We start from the raw sequence: 20,208 nt of genomic DNA on the forward strand, positions 1-20,208 counted from the left end.
TAACTGCTTTTTTTTTTAAGTCAATTACAAAACTACATTTAAGAGAAGTACAAGATGACTTTTTCAACATTGCTTGATCCCGAGCATTCTCACTACTTAGATTAATGTAATATTGACTGTAGGGATTCCTTCATGCCCCTTTTCATGACGGTGCTAGCAGCCACGTGACTGGAACATTAAGCTGAACAAGACCAATAACACAAACAAACAGACTATACAGCTAGTGAGTGGAGTTACAAATCGACTAAAACAAGTGAAATGTCTTACCCGTGATGAAATGTTCCCCACACCCATAGATACGTGTAGCCTACTTGGACATCGGGCCCCCTCATTTCCCACGCCGAATAACCTGTAGCCACAGGACTCTTGTCGCAGGCTTCATTTCCCTATGTGGGAGCATTGCCAACCGTAGGTCAGGATCTTTGACCTGGTTACATGTACATTGAACAATGAAGTTGTCTCTTTTACAAAGGGGTTCAATGGGAAATAATGTCTGTTTTCCCCAATTTGTGGGTTTAGTCGAGGGAGAATTACATCTTATGACGGGAATATCTACTTGGGGTATCGGGTGAACGAAGCTCATGAGGATTATATTCTTCAAGAATTACTGGGTTTATATCATTTATTTATAAGTCCCCAAATAGATGTAGCAACTAAGGATTCCAGCTTTAATTTGTTACATTCACTGCTAAAATGGACTACTGAGAAATTTGATGTAAAAAAATATATATATCTGCGACTCCGCAAATGGTGGTCCTTGAGCTTTTGGCTGTGATTTGGTGGTCCTTGAGCTTTTGGCTGTGATTTGGTGGTCCTTGAGCTTTTGGCTGTGATTTGGTGGTCCTTGAGCTTTTGGCTGTGATTTGGTGGTCCTTGAGCTTTTGGCTGTGATTTGGTGGTCCTTGAGCTTTTGGCTGTGATTTGGTGGTCCTTGAGCTTTTGGCTGTGATTTGGTGGTCCTTGAGCTTTTGGCTGTGATTTGGTGGTCCTTGAGCTTTTGGCTGTGATTTGGTGGTCCTTGAGCTTTTGGCTGTGATTTGGTGGTCCTTGAGCTTTTGGCTGTGATTTGGTGGTCCTTGAGCTTTTGGCTGTGATTTGGTGGTCCTTGAGCTTTTGGCTGTGATTTGGTGGTCCTTGAGCTTTTGGCTGTGATTTGGTGGTCCTTGAGCTTTTGGCTGTGATTTGGTGGTCCTTGAGCTTTTGGCTGTGATTTGGTGGTCCTTGAGCTTTTGGCTGTGATTTGGTGGTCCTTGAGCTTTTGGCTGTGATTTGGTGGTCCTTGAGCTTTTGGCTGTGATTTGGTGGTCCTTGAGCTTTTGGCTGTGATTTGGTGGTCCTTGAGCTTTTGGCTGTGATTTGGTGGTCCTTGAGCTTTTGGCTGTGATTTGGTGGTCCCCCGAACCAGAAAGGTTGGGAACCTCTGCTGTAAGTCTTAATAGTGACACCTGGTGACAAGGCATGATACTATCCTTTTGTTGGGAACCTCTGCTGTAAGTCTTAATAGTGACACCTGGTGACAAGGCATGATACTATCCTTTTGTTGGGAACCTCTGCTGTAAGTCTTAATAGTGACACCTGGTGACAAGGCATGATACTATCCTTTTGTTGTCATTGGCTTAAGAAAGTACTGCATCACTTTTCTACTGCTGTCTCTTTCTAAATCACCACAAAGCATTTATCCCATGAATCTATTAGTGTTAATTATAATGTAATCATGTTTCTAAGTGATTTATTTACATACAATCAAATCAAAATGTAATATAAATGTTAATGTCCTAATTCTATTCATTTTTAACATTATAATGTGTTCCAATCATATTCACCCTTTTTCTCTTCCTCACAGGAGACTCTGGCCCGTGTGCTCATCCCAACTCCAGGTTCTGTACCCCGGCGGCCCAGTGCCCCATCATCGACCCCCAGTGGGAGAGTGACGAGGGTGTGCCCATCGATGCCATCATCTTCGGGGGCAGGAGGCCAGAGGGTGAGTGGCCTCTATTGATCCAATGACTAAAACATTGGTTTAGTGGACCATCTAAGATTACCACTATATATTTTCATACTAGCATCTAGTGTTGTAGCTAGTGTTGTAAATTATACAGTTTTGGTTAATGTAACGATAACAAATACAAATGATTCCCTATGATGACTGAATTGACATTCTTATCCAATGTGTCACTTTGGGACACTGTTGCTCTGACCTCTGTTTCCCAGGAGTCCCTCTGGTGTACGAGTCGTTTAACTGGCGCCACGGTGTGTTTGTAGGAGCCTCTATGAGGTCTGAGGCCACAGCAGCTGCTGAGTACAAAGGTACAGAACCTCATTAACCACATTAAAGAGCTTGTCAAAGTTAATTAAATCATTTAATTAATGTTTCTGGCTCCCGAGTGGCAGCGGTCAATGACACTGCATCTCACTGGTGGTTCGACTCCAGGCCGTATCATAACCGGCCATGATTGGGAGTCCCATAGGGCGGTGCACAATTGGTCCAGCGGCATCCTGCTTTGGCCGGTGTAGGCTGTCATTGTAAATAAGAATTTGTTCTAAACTGACTTGCCTAGTTAAATAAAGGTTAAATACAGAACAGTTCTAACATTTAAGTGGATAGGAGCTGTCTATAGAGTAGACATTAACCTTAGAGAGGTTTTTACTATCACCTGATATGATGGTATACTGTTGTCCCTGATTCCTCTGTGATAATGTAGAAAACCATGACATTTTGAATATATATTTTTTCTCCAGGCAAGGTTATCATGCACGACCCCTTCGCCATGCGCCCCTTCTTCGGCTACAATTTCGGTGACTACCTAGCCCACTGGCTGAGCATGGAGACCCGCAAGGGCGCCACCCACCTGCCCAAGATCTTCCACGTCAACTGGTTCCGGAAGGACCCCACGTCGGGCTCTTTCCTCTGGCCGGGTTTCGGTGACAACGCCCGCGTTCTGGAGTGGATCTTCAAGCGCTGCAGCCGCGAGAGGGAGGACGAGGCGGCCAAGAAGAGCATGGTGGGCTGGGTGCCACTGGAGGGAGCCATCAACCTGCAGGGACTGGGCAGCAAGGTGGACATGGGTGCCCTCTTCGACCTGCCCAAGGCCTTCTGGGAGAAGGAGACCCAGGAGCTGAGGGCGTACTTTACCCAGCAGGTGGGAGCCGACCTCCCCCAACAGGTGGAGGGAGAGCTGAAGGCTCTGGAGGACAGGATCAGGAATTGAGAGGTGGAGGGACCAGATGATTCAGAGAGAGAAAGTATTGACTATTGGACATTATACTACGCTGATGCTGCTAAATGATATGGTAGTACTGACAAAAAATTACTAACAAGCTAATTTCAATTTTGTGGAAGCTGCTTTGCCTATATGTGGGTAGATGTAAACCAAAGTTTCTAAATTGTAAGAAAATACAATGAGATGATGTGACTGCATCACTGAAGAATGCAGTTCATGCTACCACACACTGTCAGTGGCTATATCAGTAGGTTTTAGGTGATGGAGCAGAATCGGTGTTTAGCAGTACCTTACTGACATCTTGCAAAGAAGTATAAAGGTATTGGATGTTTACAAGCTTTAGCCCAAATAATCTAATCTAATCAGGACAAGCTTAAATATCCATATTCATTTAAACATTTTTAAACAGCATTTTTTTTGTCACTTTTGTATTGTTTCCAATAAAAATGATTATGAGCTAATGTTTACACATGAGATATGTAACATGTTGGACCAATAAAAATGATTTAATGTCAAGGTTTTTATTACAGTGCAATTAATAAACAACCTCAAATTCAGCCTCAATTGTGTCCGTTGATCAACACCAAACATAACTGACATAACTCCCCAAAATATATACATTAAAAATTCGTAAGTAATGGTAATATTTAAGAAGAATAAAGTTCAGATTCAGTTTAGAGTGATTCATATAATGTTCAACATATTCATATATTTGACCTTTCTGTTACATGATTTCCAGTGTGCTGTTTGTAACACTTGGGTTGATGGTCACTAGACTCAATGTTGTATGTTGTGGATTATCAATCAAATGTATTTATAATTCCCTTCTTACATCAGCTGACGACACAAAGTGCTGTACAGAAACCCAGCCTAAAACCCCAAACAACAAGCAATGCAGGTGTAGAAGCACGGTGGCTAGGAAAAACTCCCTAGAAAGGCCAGAACATAGGAAGAAACCTAGAGAGGAACCAGGCTCTGAGAACCAGTCCTCTTCTGGCTATGCCGGGTGGAGATTATAACAGAACATGGCCAAGATGTTCAAATGTTCATAGATGACCAGCATGGTCAAATAATAATAATCACAGTGGTTGTCGGGGGTGCAACAGGTCAGCATTTCAGGAGTAAATGTCAGTTGGCTTTTCATAGCTGATCATTCAGAGTAACTCTAAACTCCTGTTGAGAGGGTCTCTTGGAATATGTGTTGTTGTGTCCTCTTCATGACTATTGGTGTATTTGGACAAGGATAGTTTGTTGGTGATGTGAACACCAAGGAACTTGAAGCTCTCAACCTGCTCCACTACACTGCCCCGCTCGGGCCCTCCTTTTCCTGTAGTTCACTATTCTCTCCTTTGTCTTGAGCACGTGGAGGGAGAGGTTGTTGTACTGGCACCACACTGCCAGGTTTCTGACCTCCTCCTTAGACTGAACCAGGTTTTTCTCTAGTTTTGCCTGTGCTTAGCTCTATTCCATTTATTTTTATCCTAAAACACTTGATGACAAGCATACCCATAACATATTGCAGCCATCACCATGCTTGAAAATATGAAGAGTGTACTCAGTGATATGTTGTGTTGGACATAGAATTATTTTCTTTGCCAAATGTTTTGCAGATTTACTTTAGTGCCTTATTGCAAACAGAATGCATGTTTTGTAAAATTGTTATTCTGTACATGTTTCCTTCTTTTCACTCTGTCATTTAGGTTAGTATTATGGAGTAACTACAATGTTGTTGATCAATCCCCATCCAGTTTATCAAATCACAGCCGTTAAACTATGTGACTGTTTTAAAGTCACCATTGACCTTATGGTGAAATCAGTGGAGGCTGCTGAGGGGAAGACAACTCATAATAATGTCTGGAACGGAGCAAATGGAATGGAATCAAACACATGGAAACCATGTTGGATGTATTTGGTACCATTCCACCTGTTCTGCTCCAGCCATTACCACGAGTACGTTCTCCCCAATTAATGTGCCACCAACCTCCTGTGGGTGAAATCCCTGTGCAGTGTTTTTCCTCTCCGGCGACTGAGTTATGAAGGACGCCTGTATCTTTGTAGTGACTGGGTGTATTGATAAACCATCCAAAGTGTAATTAATAACTTCACCATGCTCAAAGGGATATTCAATGTCAAATGTATTTTATTTTTATCCATCTACCAACAGGTGCTCTTCTTTGTGAGGCATTGTAAAAGCTCCCTGTCTTTGTGGTTGTATCTGTTTGAAATTTGCTGCTTGACTGAGGGAACTTACAGATAATTGTATGTGTGGGGTACAGAGAAGAGGTAGTCATTCAAAAATCATGTTAAAAACTAGTATTGCACACAGAGTGAATCCATGCAACTCATGTGACTAGTTAAGGAAATCTTTACCCCTGAACTCATTTAGGCTTGACATGGAAAAGGTGTTGAATACATATTGACTTTCAGCTTTTCATTTTTATGTCTAAAAACATAATTCCACATTGTGTGTAGACCAGTGACACAAAATCTCAATAGAATCCATTTTAATGAGATGTTAAATGTTGGACCAATAAGACCAAAAGATTTCATGGAAATGTAATTTAAAGGTTTTTATTACAGTGCAATTAATTAACAACCTTAAATTCAACCTCAATTGTTTTGTTAATTTAACACTAAATATAAAAACTGACAAGATAAATTATAAATAGATACAGTTGAAGTCTGAAGTTTACATACACCTTAGCCAAATACATTTAAACTCAGTTTTTCACAATTACTGACATTTAATCCAAGTAAAAATTCCCTGTCTTGGGTTAGTTAGGCTCACCACTTTATTTTAAGAATGTGAAATGTCAGAATAATAGCAGAGAGTGATTTATTTCAGCTTTAATTTCTTTCTTCACATTCAAAGTGGGTCAGAAGTGTCACGTTCTGACCTTTATTTCCTTTGTTTTGTATTTAGTTAGTATGGTCAGGGCGTGAGTTGGGTGGGTAGTCTATGTTTGTTTTTCTATGTTTTGGGGCATTTCTATGTTTCGGCCTAGTATGGTTCTCAATCAGAGGGAGGTGTCATTAGTTGTCTCTGATTGAGAATCATACTTAGGTAGCCTGGGTTGCACTGTTTGTTTGTGGGTGATTGTCTATGTTGATGGCTTGTTTCAGCACAGGTCTCATTTTGTAGCTTCACGGTCGAATTTGGTTTATTGTTTTTGTTACTCGTTTGTATAGTGTTCAGTCTTTCTTTATTAAAGATTTACCATGGACACTTACCACGCCGCATATTGGTCCTCTGATCCTTTTCGCCTCTCCTCTTCAGAAGAAGAGTAGGACGACCGTGACAGAATCACCCACCCACCAAGGACCAAGCGGCGTGGTAAAAGGCAGCGACGTCAACAACAGCGGCCAGCTTCACATGACTACACAACTTGGGAGGAGATAGACAGATGGGCGATCGACCCAGGGAGAGTGCCGGAGCCCGCCTGGGATTCGATGGAGCAGTGCAAGGAAGGTTACAGGAGAATGAGGTTGGCGAAGGCAGTGCGACAGGTACGAGAGGCAGCCCCAATTTTTTTGGGGGGGGGGGGCACACGAGGGGTGGAGCTAAGCCAGGTAGCAGACCTGCGCTCACTCCTCGTGCTTATTATAAGCAGCGCGTTACTGGTCAGACACCGTGTTATGCGGTTAAGCGCACGGTGTCGCCAGTACGTGTCCATAGCCCGGTGCGCTATAGGACAGCCCCCCGAGAGTGTCATGCGAGCGCGGGCATCGAGCCGGTACGCAGTTTTGGTCCAGGGTATCCTGCGCCGGCTCTGCGTGCTGTGTCTCCGGGGCGCTGGGAGGGTGCAGTGCGTCCTCTGCCTGCGCTCCGCTCGTGCCGGGCAAATGTGGGAGTGGAGCCTAAGGGAGAGGTGCGTGTAGTAAGCACTAGATCTCCCGTGCTTACCCACAGCCCGGTTCAACCTGTGCCTGCACTCTGGAGGGTCCGGGCTAGAGCAGTGATCCAGCCTGGGGAAGTGGTGCCAAGGCTGCGCGCCAGAGCAGCAGTGCTCCCCCACAGCCCGGTCCTTCAGGTGCCTCCTAACCCCAAGCGTCCTGAAGGTCTCCCCAGCCTGGTGGTTCCTGTGGCAGCCCCACGCACCAGGCTGTCTCTCTGTCTCCTCCCTGCAGGTGGTCCTGTCTGTCTGGCGCCGCTGCCGGAGTCTCCCGCCTGTCTGGCGCCGCTGCCGGAGTCTCCCGCCTGTCTGGCGCCGCTGCCGGAGTCTCCCGCCTGTCTGGCGCCGCTGCCGGAGTCTCCCGCCTGTCTGGCGCCGCTGCCGGAGTCTCCCGCCTGTCTGGCGCCGCTGCCGGAGTCTCCCGCCTGTCTGGCGCCGCTGCCGGAGTCTCCCGCCTGTCTGGCGCCGCTGCCGGAGTCTCCCGCCTGTCTGGCGCCGCTGCCGGAGTCTCCCGCCTGTCTGGCGCCGCTGCCGGAGTCTCCCGCCTGTCTGGCGCCGCTGCCGGAGTCTCCCGCCTGTCTGGCGCCGCTGCCGGAGTCTCCCGCCTGTCTGGCGCCGCTGCCGGAGTCTCCCGCCTGTCTGGCGCCGCTGCCGGAGTCTCCCGCCTGTCTGGCGCCGCTGCCGGAGTCTCCCGCCTGTCTGGCGCCGCTGCCGGAGTCTCCCGCCTGTCTGGCGCCGCTGCCGGAGTCTCCCGCCTGTCTGGCGCCGCTGCCGGAGTCTCCCGCCTGTCTGGCGCCGCTGCCGGAGTCTCCCGCCTGTCTGGCGCCGCTGCCGGAGTCTCCCGCCTGTCCGGCGCAGCACATATTAAGTAATTTCTCACATAAAGATCTGCAATGTACACTACATGACCAAAAGTATGTGGTCACCTGTTCATCGAACATCTCATTCCAAAATCATGGGCATTAATGTCAATGTCATTAAATAGCTGAATCCACGCATTTGAAGGGGTGTCCACATACTTTTGAATATATTGAGTATAAGTAACCTAAGATTGTGCCCTACGTGCCCATTTTACCTTTAATTAACATCTTCACGATCGGACCTTAAATGACATACCCAAATCTAACTGCCTGTAGCTCAGGATCTGATGCAAGGATATGTATATTCTTGATACCACTTGAAAGGAACCACTTTGAAGTTGGTGGAAATGTGAGGGAAAGGGAAAGGGAGAGGGGGATAAGTAGCCAGTTGTCCTACTGAATGTATTCAACAGTAACCTCTCTTCCGCATTTAACCCAACCCCTTTGAATCAGAGAGGTGAGGGGGGGCTGCCATAATCGACATCCACGTCTTCGGTGCCCGGGGAACAGTGAGTTAACTGCCTTGCTCAGGGCCACTGATTTTTACTTTGTCAGCTCGGGGATTCGATCCAGCAACCTTCCGGTTACTGGCCCTAACGCTCTAACCACTAAGATAAAACAAAGGAAAAATATGCGTTTTTTTTATTTTTTTCATTATCTTTGAAATGTAAGAGAAAGGCCGCAATGTATTATTCCAGTTTAGTCGCAATTTAGATTTTGGCCACTAGATGGCAGAGTTTTAGACTGATCCTATGAACCATTGCATTTCTGTTCAAAATGTTGTATCAAGTCTGCCCAACTATGCCTAATTGGTCAATATATGCATTTTCAAGTACATAACTGTGCACTCTCCTCTAACAATAACATGATACGTTTTCACTCTAACAGCTACTGTAAATTAGACAGTGCAGTTACAGTGGTTCCTCCTTTAAAAGTTGTGAGACTTAGAGGTACCCAGCATCACAGCTTCATTGCTCCAGACCACCGCAAGGGGGAGTTAGAGCACTCATTATGCATTTGGGTCCCAAGGTTTTTATATGACCAATCATATCAAGTGGTTCCCAATGACGAATTTGATGTGAGCCACCCATCCCTGGTGACTTTCTTCAGCAAAGATAGCTGACAAAAAAAAAGCAAATTTAAGTAATTATAACGTCATAACGAGTCAAGCAAAAAATGTACAATTGAGAGGAATGTGTTAGTTAATGTAGATTGTACATATTTTTTTGTCAAAAATGTTAACTTTCGAAAATAGCTATTTTGCAAGTTTTTTTCAGTCATATCCAATACCAGGTGTATCAAACTCCATTCTTTGAATGATGCTGTGTCTGCATGTACGTATTACAGATATACACTTCAACAGTGTTTACCACTCTTGCTCCTGGGACATCAATGATTACACATTGTAACTATGCAAGAGACTGGAAGCGTGATTTAAGTAAAGGCTGATTTCTAATTCATGTATACAGAATAAAAAACAGTACATCCTGCCAGCACGCCCACAAGCGAGCCACTCAGGTGGAGAATGAGGCGTGGAAGAGAGCGTGGAACGAGATTGGAGGCTATTTGCTCTGAGACCGGCATAATAATGTAATGAAACAAGCAGGGAGCAGGTTTTGAACCTTCAACATTCTAGCCTGAAATCCAGCACGCTATCGACTGTGCCCAAATATATTAATTGGGGTTGGGGTCGATTGTGGCTAAAAACACTTTATCAATTGGAATCTTTAACGTGTGGAAAGGGAGAGTATTATTCATAGTTTTTCACAAGCGTAGCAGGATGGGCTATTAGCTGAACAATAGACTATTCAACCTTTTCTAAATAAATGTTGAATAGCCGAGCTAGGTGTGAAACCCCCCTCCCCCTCCCCAACTTGAGCTAGGTGTGAAACCCCCCTCCCCCTCCCCAACTTGAGCTAGGTGTGAAACCCCCCTCCCCAACTTGAGCTAGGTGTGAACCTCCCCCTCCCTTCTCCCCAACTTTCAAAAAATAATCTACCTACACACGTATCTACCTACACACGGTTAATGTTCTGAATTAAAAATAATAATAATTATATATATATATATATATATATATATACAGTGCATTGCGTAAGTATTCGGCCCCCTTGAACTTTGCAACCTTTTGCCACATTTCAGGCTTCAAACATAAAGATATAAAACTGTATTTTTTTGTGAAGAATCAACAACAAGTGGGACACAATCATGAAGTGGAACGACATTTATTGGATATTTCAAACTTTTTTAACAAATCAAAAACTGAAAAATTGGGCGTGCAAAATTATTCAGCCCCCCTTAAGTTAATACTTTGTAGCGCCACCTTTTGCTGCGATTACAGCTGTAAGTCGCTCGGGGTATGTCTCTATCAGTTTTGCACATCGAGAGACTGACATTTTTTCCCATTCCTCCTTGCAAAACAGCTAGAGCTCAGTGAGGTTGGATGGAGAGCATTTGTGAACAGCAGTTTTCAGTTCTTTCCACAGATTCTCGATTGGATTCAGGTCTGGACTTTGACTTGGCCATTCTAGCACCTGGATATATTTATTTTTGAACCATTCCATTGTAGATTTTGCTTTATGTTTTGGATCATTGTCTTGTTGGAAGACAAATCTCCGTCCCAGTCTCAGGTCTTTTGCAGACTCCATCAGGTTTTCTTCCAGAATGGTCCTGTATTTGGTCCTACTCCTTCTCTGTTCCGCGGGTGATGTGGAGGTAAACCCAGGCCCTGCATGTCCCCAGGCACCCTCGTTTGTTGACTTCTGTGATCGAAAAAGCCTTGGTTTCATGCATGTCAACATCAGAAGCCTCCTCCCTAAGTTTGTTTTACTCACTGCTCTAGCACACTCTGCTAACCCTGATGTCCTTGCTGTGTCTGAATCCTGGCTCAGGAAGGCCACCAAAAATTCAGAGATTTCCATACCCAACTATAACATCTTCTGTCAAGATAGAACTGCCAAAGGGGGAGGAGTTGCAGTCTACTGCAGAGATAGCCTGCAAAGTAATGTCATACTTTCCAGGTCCATACCCAAACAGTTCAAACTACTAATTTTGAAAATTACTCTCTCCAGAAATAAGTCTCTCACTGTTGCCGCCTGCTACCGACCTCCCTCAGCTCCCAGCTGTGCCCTGGACACCATTTGTGAATTGATCGCCCCCCATCTAGCTTCAGAGTTTGTTCTGTTAGGTGACCTAAACTGGGATATGCTTAACACCCCGGCAGTCCTACAATCTAAGCTAGATGCCCTCAATCTCACACAAATCATCAAGGAACCCACCAGGTACAACCCTAACTCTGTAAACAAGGGCACCCTCATAGACGTCATCCTGACCAACTGGCCCTCCAAATACACCTCTGCTGTCTTCAACCAGGATCTCAGCGACCACTGCCTCATTGCCTGTATCCGCTACGGAGCCGCAGTCAAACGACCACCCCTCATCACTGTCAAACGCTCCCTAAAACACTTCTGTGAGCAGGCCTTTCTAATCGACCTGGCCCGGGTATCCTGGAAGGACATTGACCTCATCCCGTCAGTTGAGGATGCCTGGTCATTCTTTAAAAGTAACTTCCTCACCATTTTAGATAAGCATGCTCCGTTCAAAAAATGCAGAACTAAGAACAGATACAGCCCTTGGTTCACCCCAGACCTGACTGCCCTCGACCAGCACAAAAACATCCTGTGGCGGACTGCAATAGCATCGAATAGTCCCCGTGATATGCAACTGTTCAGGGAAGTCCGGAACCAATACACGCAGTCAGTCAGGAAAGCTAAGGCCAGCTTCTTCAGGCAGAAGTTTGCATCCTGTAGCTCCAACTCCAAAAAGTTCTGGGACACTGTGAAGTCAATGGAGAACAAGAGCACCTCCTCCCAGCTGCCCACTGCACTGAGGCTAGGTAACACGGTCACCACCGATAAATCCATGATTATCGAAAACTTCAATGAGCATTTCTCAACGGCTGGCCACGCCTTCCGCCTGGCTACTTCAACCTCGGCCAACAGCCCCACCCCCCCCGCTGCTCCTCGCCCAAGCCTCTCCAGGTTCTCCTTTACCCAAATCCAGATAGCAGATGTTCTGAAAGAGCTGCAAAACCTGGACCCGTACAAATCAGCTGGGCTTGACAATCTGGACCCTCTATTTCTGAAACTATCCGCCACCATTGTCGCAACCCCTATTACCAGCCTGTTCAACCTCTCTTTCATATCGTCTGAGATCCCCAAGGATTGGAAAGCTGCCGCAGTCATCCCCCTCTTCAAAGGGGGAGACACCCTGGACCCAAACTGTTACAGACCTATATCCATCCTGCCCTGCCTATCTAAGGTCTTCGAAAGCCAAGTCAACAAACAGGTCACTGACCATCTCGAATCCCACTGTACCTTCTCCGCTGTGCAATCTGGTTTCCGAGCCGGTCACGGGTGCACCTCAGCCACACTCAAGGTACTAAACGATATCATAACCGCCATCGATAAAAGACAGTACTGTGCAGCCGTCTTCATCGACCTTGCCAAGGCTTTCGACTCTGTCAATCACCATATTCTTATCGGCAGACTCAGTAGCCTCGGTTTTTCGGATGACTGCCTTGCCTGGTTCACCAATTACTTTGCAGACAGAGTTCAGTGTGTCAAATCGGAGGGCATGCTGTCCGGTCCTCTGGCAGTCTTTATGGGGGTGCCACAGGGTTCAATTCTCGGGCCGACTCTTTTCTCTGTATACATCAATGATGTTGCTCTTGCTGCGGGCGATTCCCTGATCCACCTCTACGCAGACGACACCATTCTATATACTTTCGGCCCGTCATTGGACACTGTGCTATCTAACCTCCAAACAAGCTTCAATGCCATACAACACTCCTTCCGTGGCCTCCGACTGCTCTTAAACGCTAGTAAAACCAAATGCATGCTTTTCAACCGATCGCTGCCTGCACCCGCATGCCCGCCTAGCATCACCACCCTGGATGGTTCCGACCTAGAATATGTGGACATCTATAAGTACCTAGGTGTCTGGCTAGACTGCAAACTCTCCTTCCAGACTCATATCAAACATCTCCAATCGAAAATCAAATCAAGAGTCGGCTTTCTATTCCGCAACAAAGCCTCCTTCACTCACGCCGCCAAGCTTACCCTAGTAAAACTGACTATCCTACCGATCCTCGACTTCGGCGATGTCATCTACAAAATGGCTTCCAACACTCTACTCAGCAAACTGGATGCAGTCTATCACAGTGCCATCCGGTTTGTCACTAAAGCACCTTATACCACCCACCACTGCGACTTGTATGCTCTAGTCGGCTGGCCCTCGCTACATATTCGTCGCCAGACCCACTGGCTCCAGGTCATCTACAAGTCCATGCTAGGTAAAGCTCCGCCTTATCTCAGCTCACTGGTCACGATGGCAACACCCATCCGTAGCACGCGCTCCAGCAGGTGTATCTCACTGATCATCCCTAAAGCCAACACCTCATTTGGCCGCCTTTCGTTCCAGTACTCTGCTGCCTGTGACTGGAACGAATTGCAAAAATCGCTGAAGTTGGAGACTTTTATCTCCCTCACCAACTTCAAACATCAGCTATCTGAGCAGCTAACCGATCACTGCAGCTGTACACAGTCTATTGGTAAATAGCCCACCCATTTTCACCTACCTCATCCCCATACTGTTTTTATTTATTTATTTTTCTGCTCTTTTGCACACCAATATCTCTACCTGTACATGACCATCTGATCATTTATCACTCCAGTGTTAATCTGCAAAATTGTAATTATTCGCCTACCTCATGCCTTTTGCACACATTGTATATAGACTCCCCCTTTGTTTTCTACTGTGTTATTGACTTGTTAATTGTTTACTCCATGTGTAACTCTGTGTTGTCTGCTCATACTGCTATGCTTTATCTTGGCCAGGTCGCAGTTGCAAATGAGAACTTGTTCTCAACTAGCCTACCTGGTTAAATAAAGGTGAAATAAATAAAAAAAAATTTGGCTCCATCCATCTTCCCATCAATTTTAACCATCTTCCCTGTCCCTGCTGAAGAAAAGCAGGCCCAAACCATGATGCTGCCACCACCATGTTAGACAGTGGGGATGGTGTGTTCAGCTGTGTTGCTTTTACGCCAAACATAACGTTTTGCATTGTTGCCAAAAAGTTCCATTTTGGTTTCATCTGACCAGGGCACCTTCTTCCACATGTTTGGTGTGCCTCCCAGGTGGCTTGTGGCAAACTTTAAACAACACTTTTTATGGATATCTTTAAGAAATGGCTTTCTTCTTGCCACTCTTCCATAAAGGCCAGATTTGTGCAATATACGACTGATTGTTGTCCTATGGACAGAGTCTCCCACCTCAGCAGTAGATCTCTGCAGTTCATCCAGAGTGATCATGGGCCTCTTGGCTGCATCTCTGATCAATCTTCTCCTTGTATGAGCTGAAAGTTTAGAGGGACGGCCAGGTCTTGGTAGATTTGCAGTGGTCTGATACTCCTTCCATTTCAATATTATCGCTTGCACAGTGCTCCTTGGGATGTTTAAAGCTTGGGAAATCTTTTTGTATCCAAATCCGCCATTAAACTTCTTCACAACAGTATCTCGGACGTGCCTGGTGTGTTCCTTGTTCTTCATGATGCTCTCTGCGCTTTTAACGGACCTCTGAGACTATCACAGTGCAGGTGCATTTATACGGAGACTTGATTACACACAGGTGGATTGTATTTATCATCATTAGTCATTTAGGTCAACATTGGATCATTTAGAGATCCTCACTGAACTTCTGGAGAGAGTTTGCTGCACTGAAAGTAAAGGGGCTGAATAATTTTGCACGCTCAATTTTTCAGTTTTTGATTTGTTAAAAAAGTTTGAAATATCCAATAAATGTCGTTCCACTTCATGATTGTGTCCCACTTGTTGTTGATTCTTCACAAAAAAATACAGTTTTATATCTTTATGTTTGAAGCCTGAAATGTGGCAAAAGGTCGCAAAGTTCAAGGGGGCCGAATACTTTCGCAAGGCACTGTATATATATATATATATTGGTCATGGCTCCCGAGTAGCGCAGCGTTCTAAGGCACTGCATCTCGTTGCAAGAGGCTTTACTACAGTCCCTGGTTCGAATTCAGGCTGTATCACATCTGACCGTAATTGGGAGTGCCATAGGGTGGTGCACAAGTGGCCCAGCGTCATCTGGGTTTGGCTGTATACTGTATACCTACCATATGCGAAATGAGTCTCACTAGTGTTGAGTAATGTTCTGTTAAACATTGTGACGGTCTTATATATTTCAAGAGCATATTGAAGTTAGAAACAAAAGCCTACAACTATTTTAGCACCGTTTCGCGTGGCCCTGAGACAAGCGTGGGGACTGGTCTTGATGAATCAATGAGATTTTTTCCCCCACTTAATGTCCGTTTGGGTAATGGTTAGACAAGAATTAGAAAATGAGTGTGCAGAAATGGTATGCTCTTAGTGTAACCTTTATAGGCAAGTCAGTTAAGAACAAATTATTATTTACAAGGACAGCCTACTCTTTCCTCCCCGTAGGGGAATTGAACCCGGTCTCCCACCTGCCCTGCGGGAATTCTTTAGCTAAATAGCCCAGTACTGTACTGCCGACCATCATGTTGTACAGCACCATATTTTCCGTTCCATACTAATGGAAACCCAGAGGGTTTTTCGTTTTTTCTTGGAATAGAAAAACCATAATATTAATCAAAATAATTAAGCAAGTACCAGTCAAAAGTTTGGACACACCTACTCATTCCAAGATAAAAAAACAAACTATTTTCTACATTGTAGAATAATAGTGAAGACATCACAACTATGAAATAACACATATGGAACCAGTTAAGTTAAGAACAAATTCTTATTTACAAGACAGTCTACGCCTTCCTCCCTGTCAGGGATTTGAACCCCCGTCTCCTGTATGCTCCGCATTCTGTAGTACAGACATGGCCTGCTCTCCCTTATGTAAGGAATTAGGCACTTTCCCATGTTTACTACAGTATGTATTGTAGACTGCACAGTAGCCTAATAAAGAAATGCAGCTGGCTCATATCTTCAAAATGCTTTAAATTTTTTATTATCCAAATGTAAAAGCATATACTGTACGGTACTGTATTTCTTCATCAGGATCTTTATGCTTTCGTTAATAAAATAATGATAAAAATACTCTTTCAAAATGCAGATGTTGATTTAGTTATGGATCCATAATGAATTACTGTGGGAATAAATATCACTGATTTACAGAAATATTGGAACAAAGTTGTCTAATGAAAGCAAACTATTTAGAATCCTCCAATCCTCATGCTGTAGCCTACATCTGACCGTCATGTTGTACAGCGCCATATTTTACATTCCATCCTAATGGAAACCCTGAGGGTTTCGTTTTTTCATTTTTCTCGGAATAGAACACCAAAATAATAATAAAATTAATTAAGCCAAATGTCTTAAAATCAATCCAATTTACAATGTTATTACAAAAAAGGTTTTAAATTCTCTGGTAACGGAAGACAATCAAATGTTTCTCAAAGATGCCCTCTGGTGGTCAAACTAGCAATAACTTGCATTAACAGAAAAAAATGGCTGACAAATAGATAACGTACCACAGAATGCTGCAGCAGGCAGCAAGGTGTGCCTCAGCATGACGTAACTTTTAAAGGAGGAACTACTGTAGATTAACAAGAATTTAAGCTTTCTGCCCATATAAGACATGTCTACGTCCTAGGAAATGTTCTTGTTACTTACAACCTCATGCTAATCACATCAGCGCACGTTAGCTCAAATCAAATCAAATTTATTTATATAGCCCTTTGTACATCAGCTGATATCTCAAAGTGCTGTACAGAAACCCAGCCTAAAACCCTAAACAGCAAGCAATGCAGGTGTAGAAGCACGGTGGATAGGAAAAACTCCCTAGAAAGGCCAAAACCTAGGAAGAAACCTAGAGAGGAACAAGGCTATGTGGGGTGGCCAGTCCTCTTCTGGCTGTGCCGGGTGGAGATTATAACATAACATGGCCAAGATGTTCAAATGTTCATAGATGACCAGCATGGTCAAATAATAATAATCACAGGCAGAACAGTTGAAACTGGAGCAGCAACGGCCAGGTGGACTGGGGACAGCCGTCCCGTGGGGGGTACCGATCACATAGAGGATAAGAAATTATTTTGGAAGTAGGTTAGGATTACAGAACGGCACCTGATAGCATATGATAGCAAAAAACAGAAACATTTTCTATCAGCCTCATGGCAAAATGTGTTTAATTGCAGGAAAGTAAGCTCAGGATCCCAAATGCGGTCGTCCAACACTGGATAGGAGAGCATTTCCCTAACCCTAACACTTTTACCTAACCTTAACCTCAGTCTCCTAACCTACAGCATAAGTTCTCGTAAACTCCTATGAAAAAGTAAATTCCATATCGAAGTGACGTGAAAAGTTTGTCTCTGTGGCATCCAGCCCAAAAGGCTCTTCTTGGCAAATAGACTTCAAAGAGGAAGTTGGTATAGGAGAAGTTGAGTGGTGTGTAAGAATCACTCAGATAAAATTACAGTTACTCTGTTTCATACAAAGTCTGTTTTTCATGTTGAAACATAATGTGACAACCATATGTTTTGTATCGAACTAAAATGGAACTTTTTCCTGTTTTGTCTTGAATAAATGAATAGTGGATTTTGGTTCATGATTTAACTATATGTTTAAATCAAACACACATTCCCATTCAAGCCTGTGAGATAGAGGAGAGGGAGATGGTTATAATGCCAAACGTTTCCTTTGTTGTATTATATCATTTTATTGGGGGCAGACTTAGTGATTTGGGGGCCCGTTTCTGAATGCTGCTGACCTGTCCTACCGTGAGAAAGGGACATTAAATACAGTAGTATTCTTTAAAACTTATTTCTCATTCAGTTATTAGGAAGTACGTCACTGTTGAGATGTGAATGTGCCACATGAATTTCATCACTTTGGTTTGTCAGACCTCACTATGGGTGTGACAGTTTCTGCTGTAGACAGTTTACTTTACCGTCTAAGGCAAGTATCAACTTCTTCACTATATTTTCTGTTCATTTTAATGTTCAAAATAAATTAAAGGAGATTAATTCTGAGTAATGAGATTCAATATGTTCTAATGTACTGCTGTTTGTTCATGTATTAGCTTTACAACTGAAGGACATCGTGTATTTGATATGGGGATGGTTTAATGTGTTGTGTGAGTTAAGTTACTCCACCAGTAAGTGTATGTTTGTACTGTTTCAGGTGATCAGTGGTGTGTGAGTTCTCACATGGCTTGTCCTGAGAACATGTTTTTTCTCATTGGCCTCTTTATATCAGGTGAGTCTTCCACACAACAACAACTAGTTATGAATCAGACATAAAGGAATAACCATAAGACATTATATTTTATGGGATGTGCTATATTCCAGCTTTTTAATTGTGTAGAAAAGTGTACAGTTAATTCCTGATTAGTGTATTTAATAGTCTGGATTTAAACTGCCGTGAAAAAGTTTTTGCATATTTTCAGATATTCAATCAATAGATGATATTAGATAAATGGAACCTGAGTGAACAAATAACACAACATTTACATACTTATTTAATTTATTTCTTAAACAAAGTTATGCTCCCCTACACTAAATAACTGGCTGTGCCTCCTTCAGCTGAAATGACAACCAACCATACATTCCCTGTAATTGTTGATCAGTCTCTCACATTGTTGTGGAGGAATTTTGGCAAACTGTCCCATGCAGATCTGCTTTAACTGTGACATTCATGGGTTTTCAAGCATGAACTGCTCGTTTCAAGTCCTGCCACAATATCTCAAATGGGATTAGGTCTGGACATTGAGTAGGCCATTCCAAAACTTTAAATTTGTTGCTTTTAATCCCTTTTCATGTATACTTGATTGTGTGTTTTGGAATGGTGGCACAACCAGTTATTGAGAGTAAGGGGGCAGATACTTTTTCACAAAGGGGTATTGGGTGTTGCATAACTTTGTTAATGAAAGAAAATAAATAACTATAAAATAAGTTTATAAACTCAAGTTCCCTTTATCTAATATTAGATTTTGGTTGAAGATCTGATAACAGTAAAAAAATAAGCAAAAATAGAGAACCATAAAGGGGGAAATACTTCTTCATATGTTCATGTGAAACCGACATCAGTGTGCAGTTAACAGTATATCACCACTCCTTGACAACATACCTACCAATTGAAAAATCACCTGTACATAGAAATAAGTTAATATTATGTGAGCGGACCAAGTCATTTGGTGTCACTCTTAAACAGAAAGGTGGAATAAACAAGTCAGGAGTAGGTTTTCTTGGTTGAACGCTGTTCTCTATTGAGAGATCTGACAAGACCAACACTTCAACACAATCAATAAGAATCTCCCAAGGAACAACATACATCTTCTTCTTTAGATGAAACAGGAACACAAGACGATTATCTTTAAACTTTAACAACAATCACAGATCTGGCACTGTCTTAATGGATCTTCTTTGGCTAGCTACCTTCTCTTGGTAGCCATTCTATAGAGAGGGTTTGTCTCTCCTCTCCTTGCTGGTTCCATCCTCTCTCTTATAGGGGAAAGAGAATATGTCATTAGTACCGTAAGCTGTGCTTAATTACCTCTGGTGACCTTGTCTCAACATGCCTTGTTGGGCTACTATCCGTGAGCCCAGCCTGCCCTCTGGTGGTCCTTCCACAATTATTATTATTATTGGGAGAGACTGTAACAGTGATGGGTATAAACTCTGGATCACTGATTCTATGTAACGACCAATGAGAGACTATGAAACCACCGGCCTCTATATATGGTCAAAGTCAATATTAAGACAGTAGGGGTAAATGTTTTTAAATACCTCCTCTCCTTGGTAGGCCAACATGCTCAATGTGTGTATATGCGTGTGTTTTTGAGTGAGGAGATGGGATGGTTAGCTTCAACAAAGTGAGCTGCTACTGGATAGTCAGGGTTATTACACCTGATTTAGCTGCGGTGGTTGTCACGCCCTGACCTTAGAGAGCTTTTTATGTCTCTATTTTGGTTTTGTCAGGGTGTGATTTGGGTGGGCATTCTATGTTCCTTTCTCTATGTTTTGTATTTCTTTGTTTTGGCCGGGTATGGTTCTCAATCAGGGACAGCTGACTATCATTGTCTCTGATTGGGAACCATACTTAGGTAGCTTTTTCCCACCTATGTTTTGTGGGTAGTTGTTTTCTGTTTAGTGTTTTCTGCACCTGACAGGACTGTTTCA

The 20,208-nt window shown here is 43.6% G+C and overlaps 1 protein-coding gene across 1 annotated transcript in view; it reads left to right on the forward strand.

Annotated features, from left to right (window-relative positions):
* Window positions 1-3,778, forward strand: part of LOC100135908 (phosphoenolpyruvate carboxykinase) — a 12,446-nt gene extending 8,668 nt beyond the window's left edge. Inside the window, 3 exon segments of the mRNA NM_001124275.1 lie at window positions 1,844-1,981; window positions 2,212-2,307; window positions 2,740-3,778. Coding sequence (NP_001117747.1) covers window positions 1,844-1,981; window positions 2,212-2,307; window positions 2,740-3,209 — 704 coding nt within the window. The 3' untranslated portion in view covers window positions 3,210-3,778.
* Window positions 3,779-20,208: the final 16,430 nt, after the last annotated feature.

The sequence above is a fragment of the Oncorhynchus mykiss genome, chromosome 11 (assembly GCF_057628025.1).
Source record: "Oncorhynchus mykiss isolate SJ-2025 chromosome 11, ASM5762802v1, whole genome shotgun sequence".
Lineage (NCBI taxonomy): Eukaryota > Metazoa > Chordata > Actinopteri > Salmoniformes > Salmonidae > Oncorhynchus > Oncorhynchus mykiss.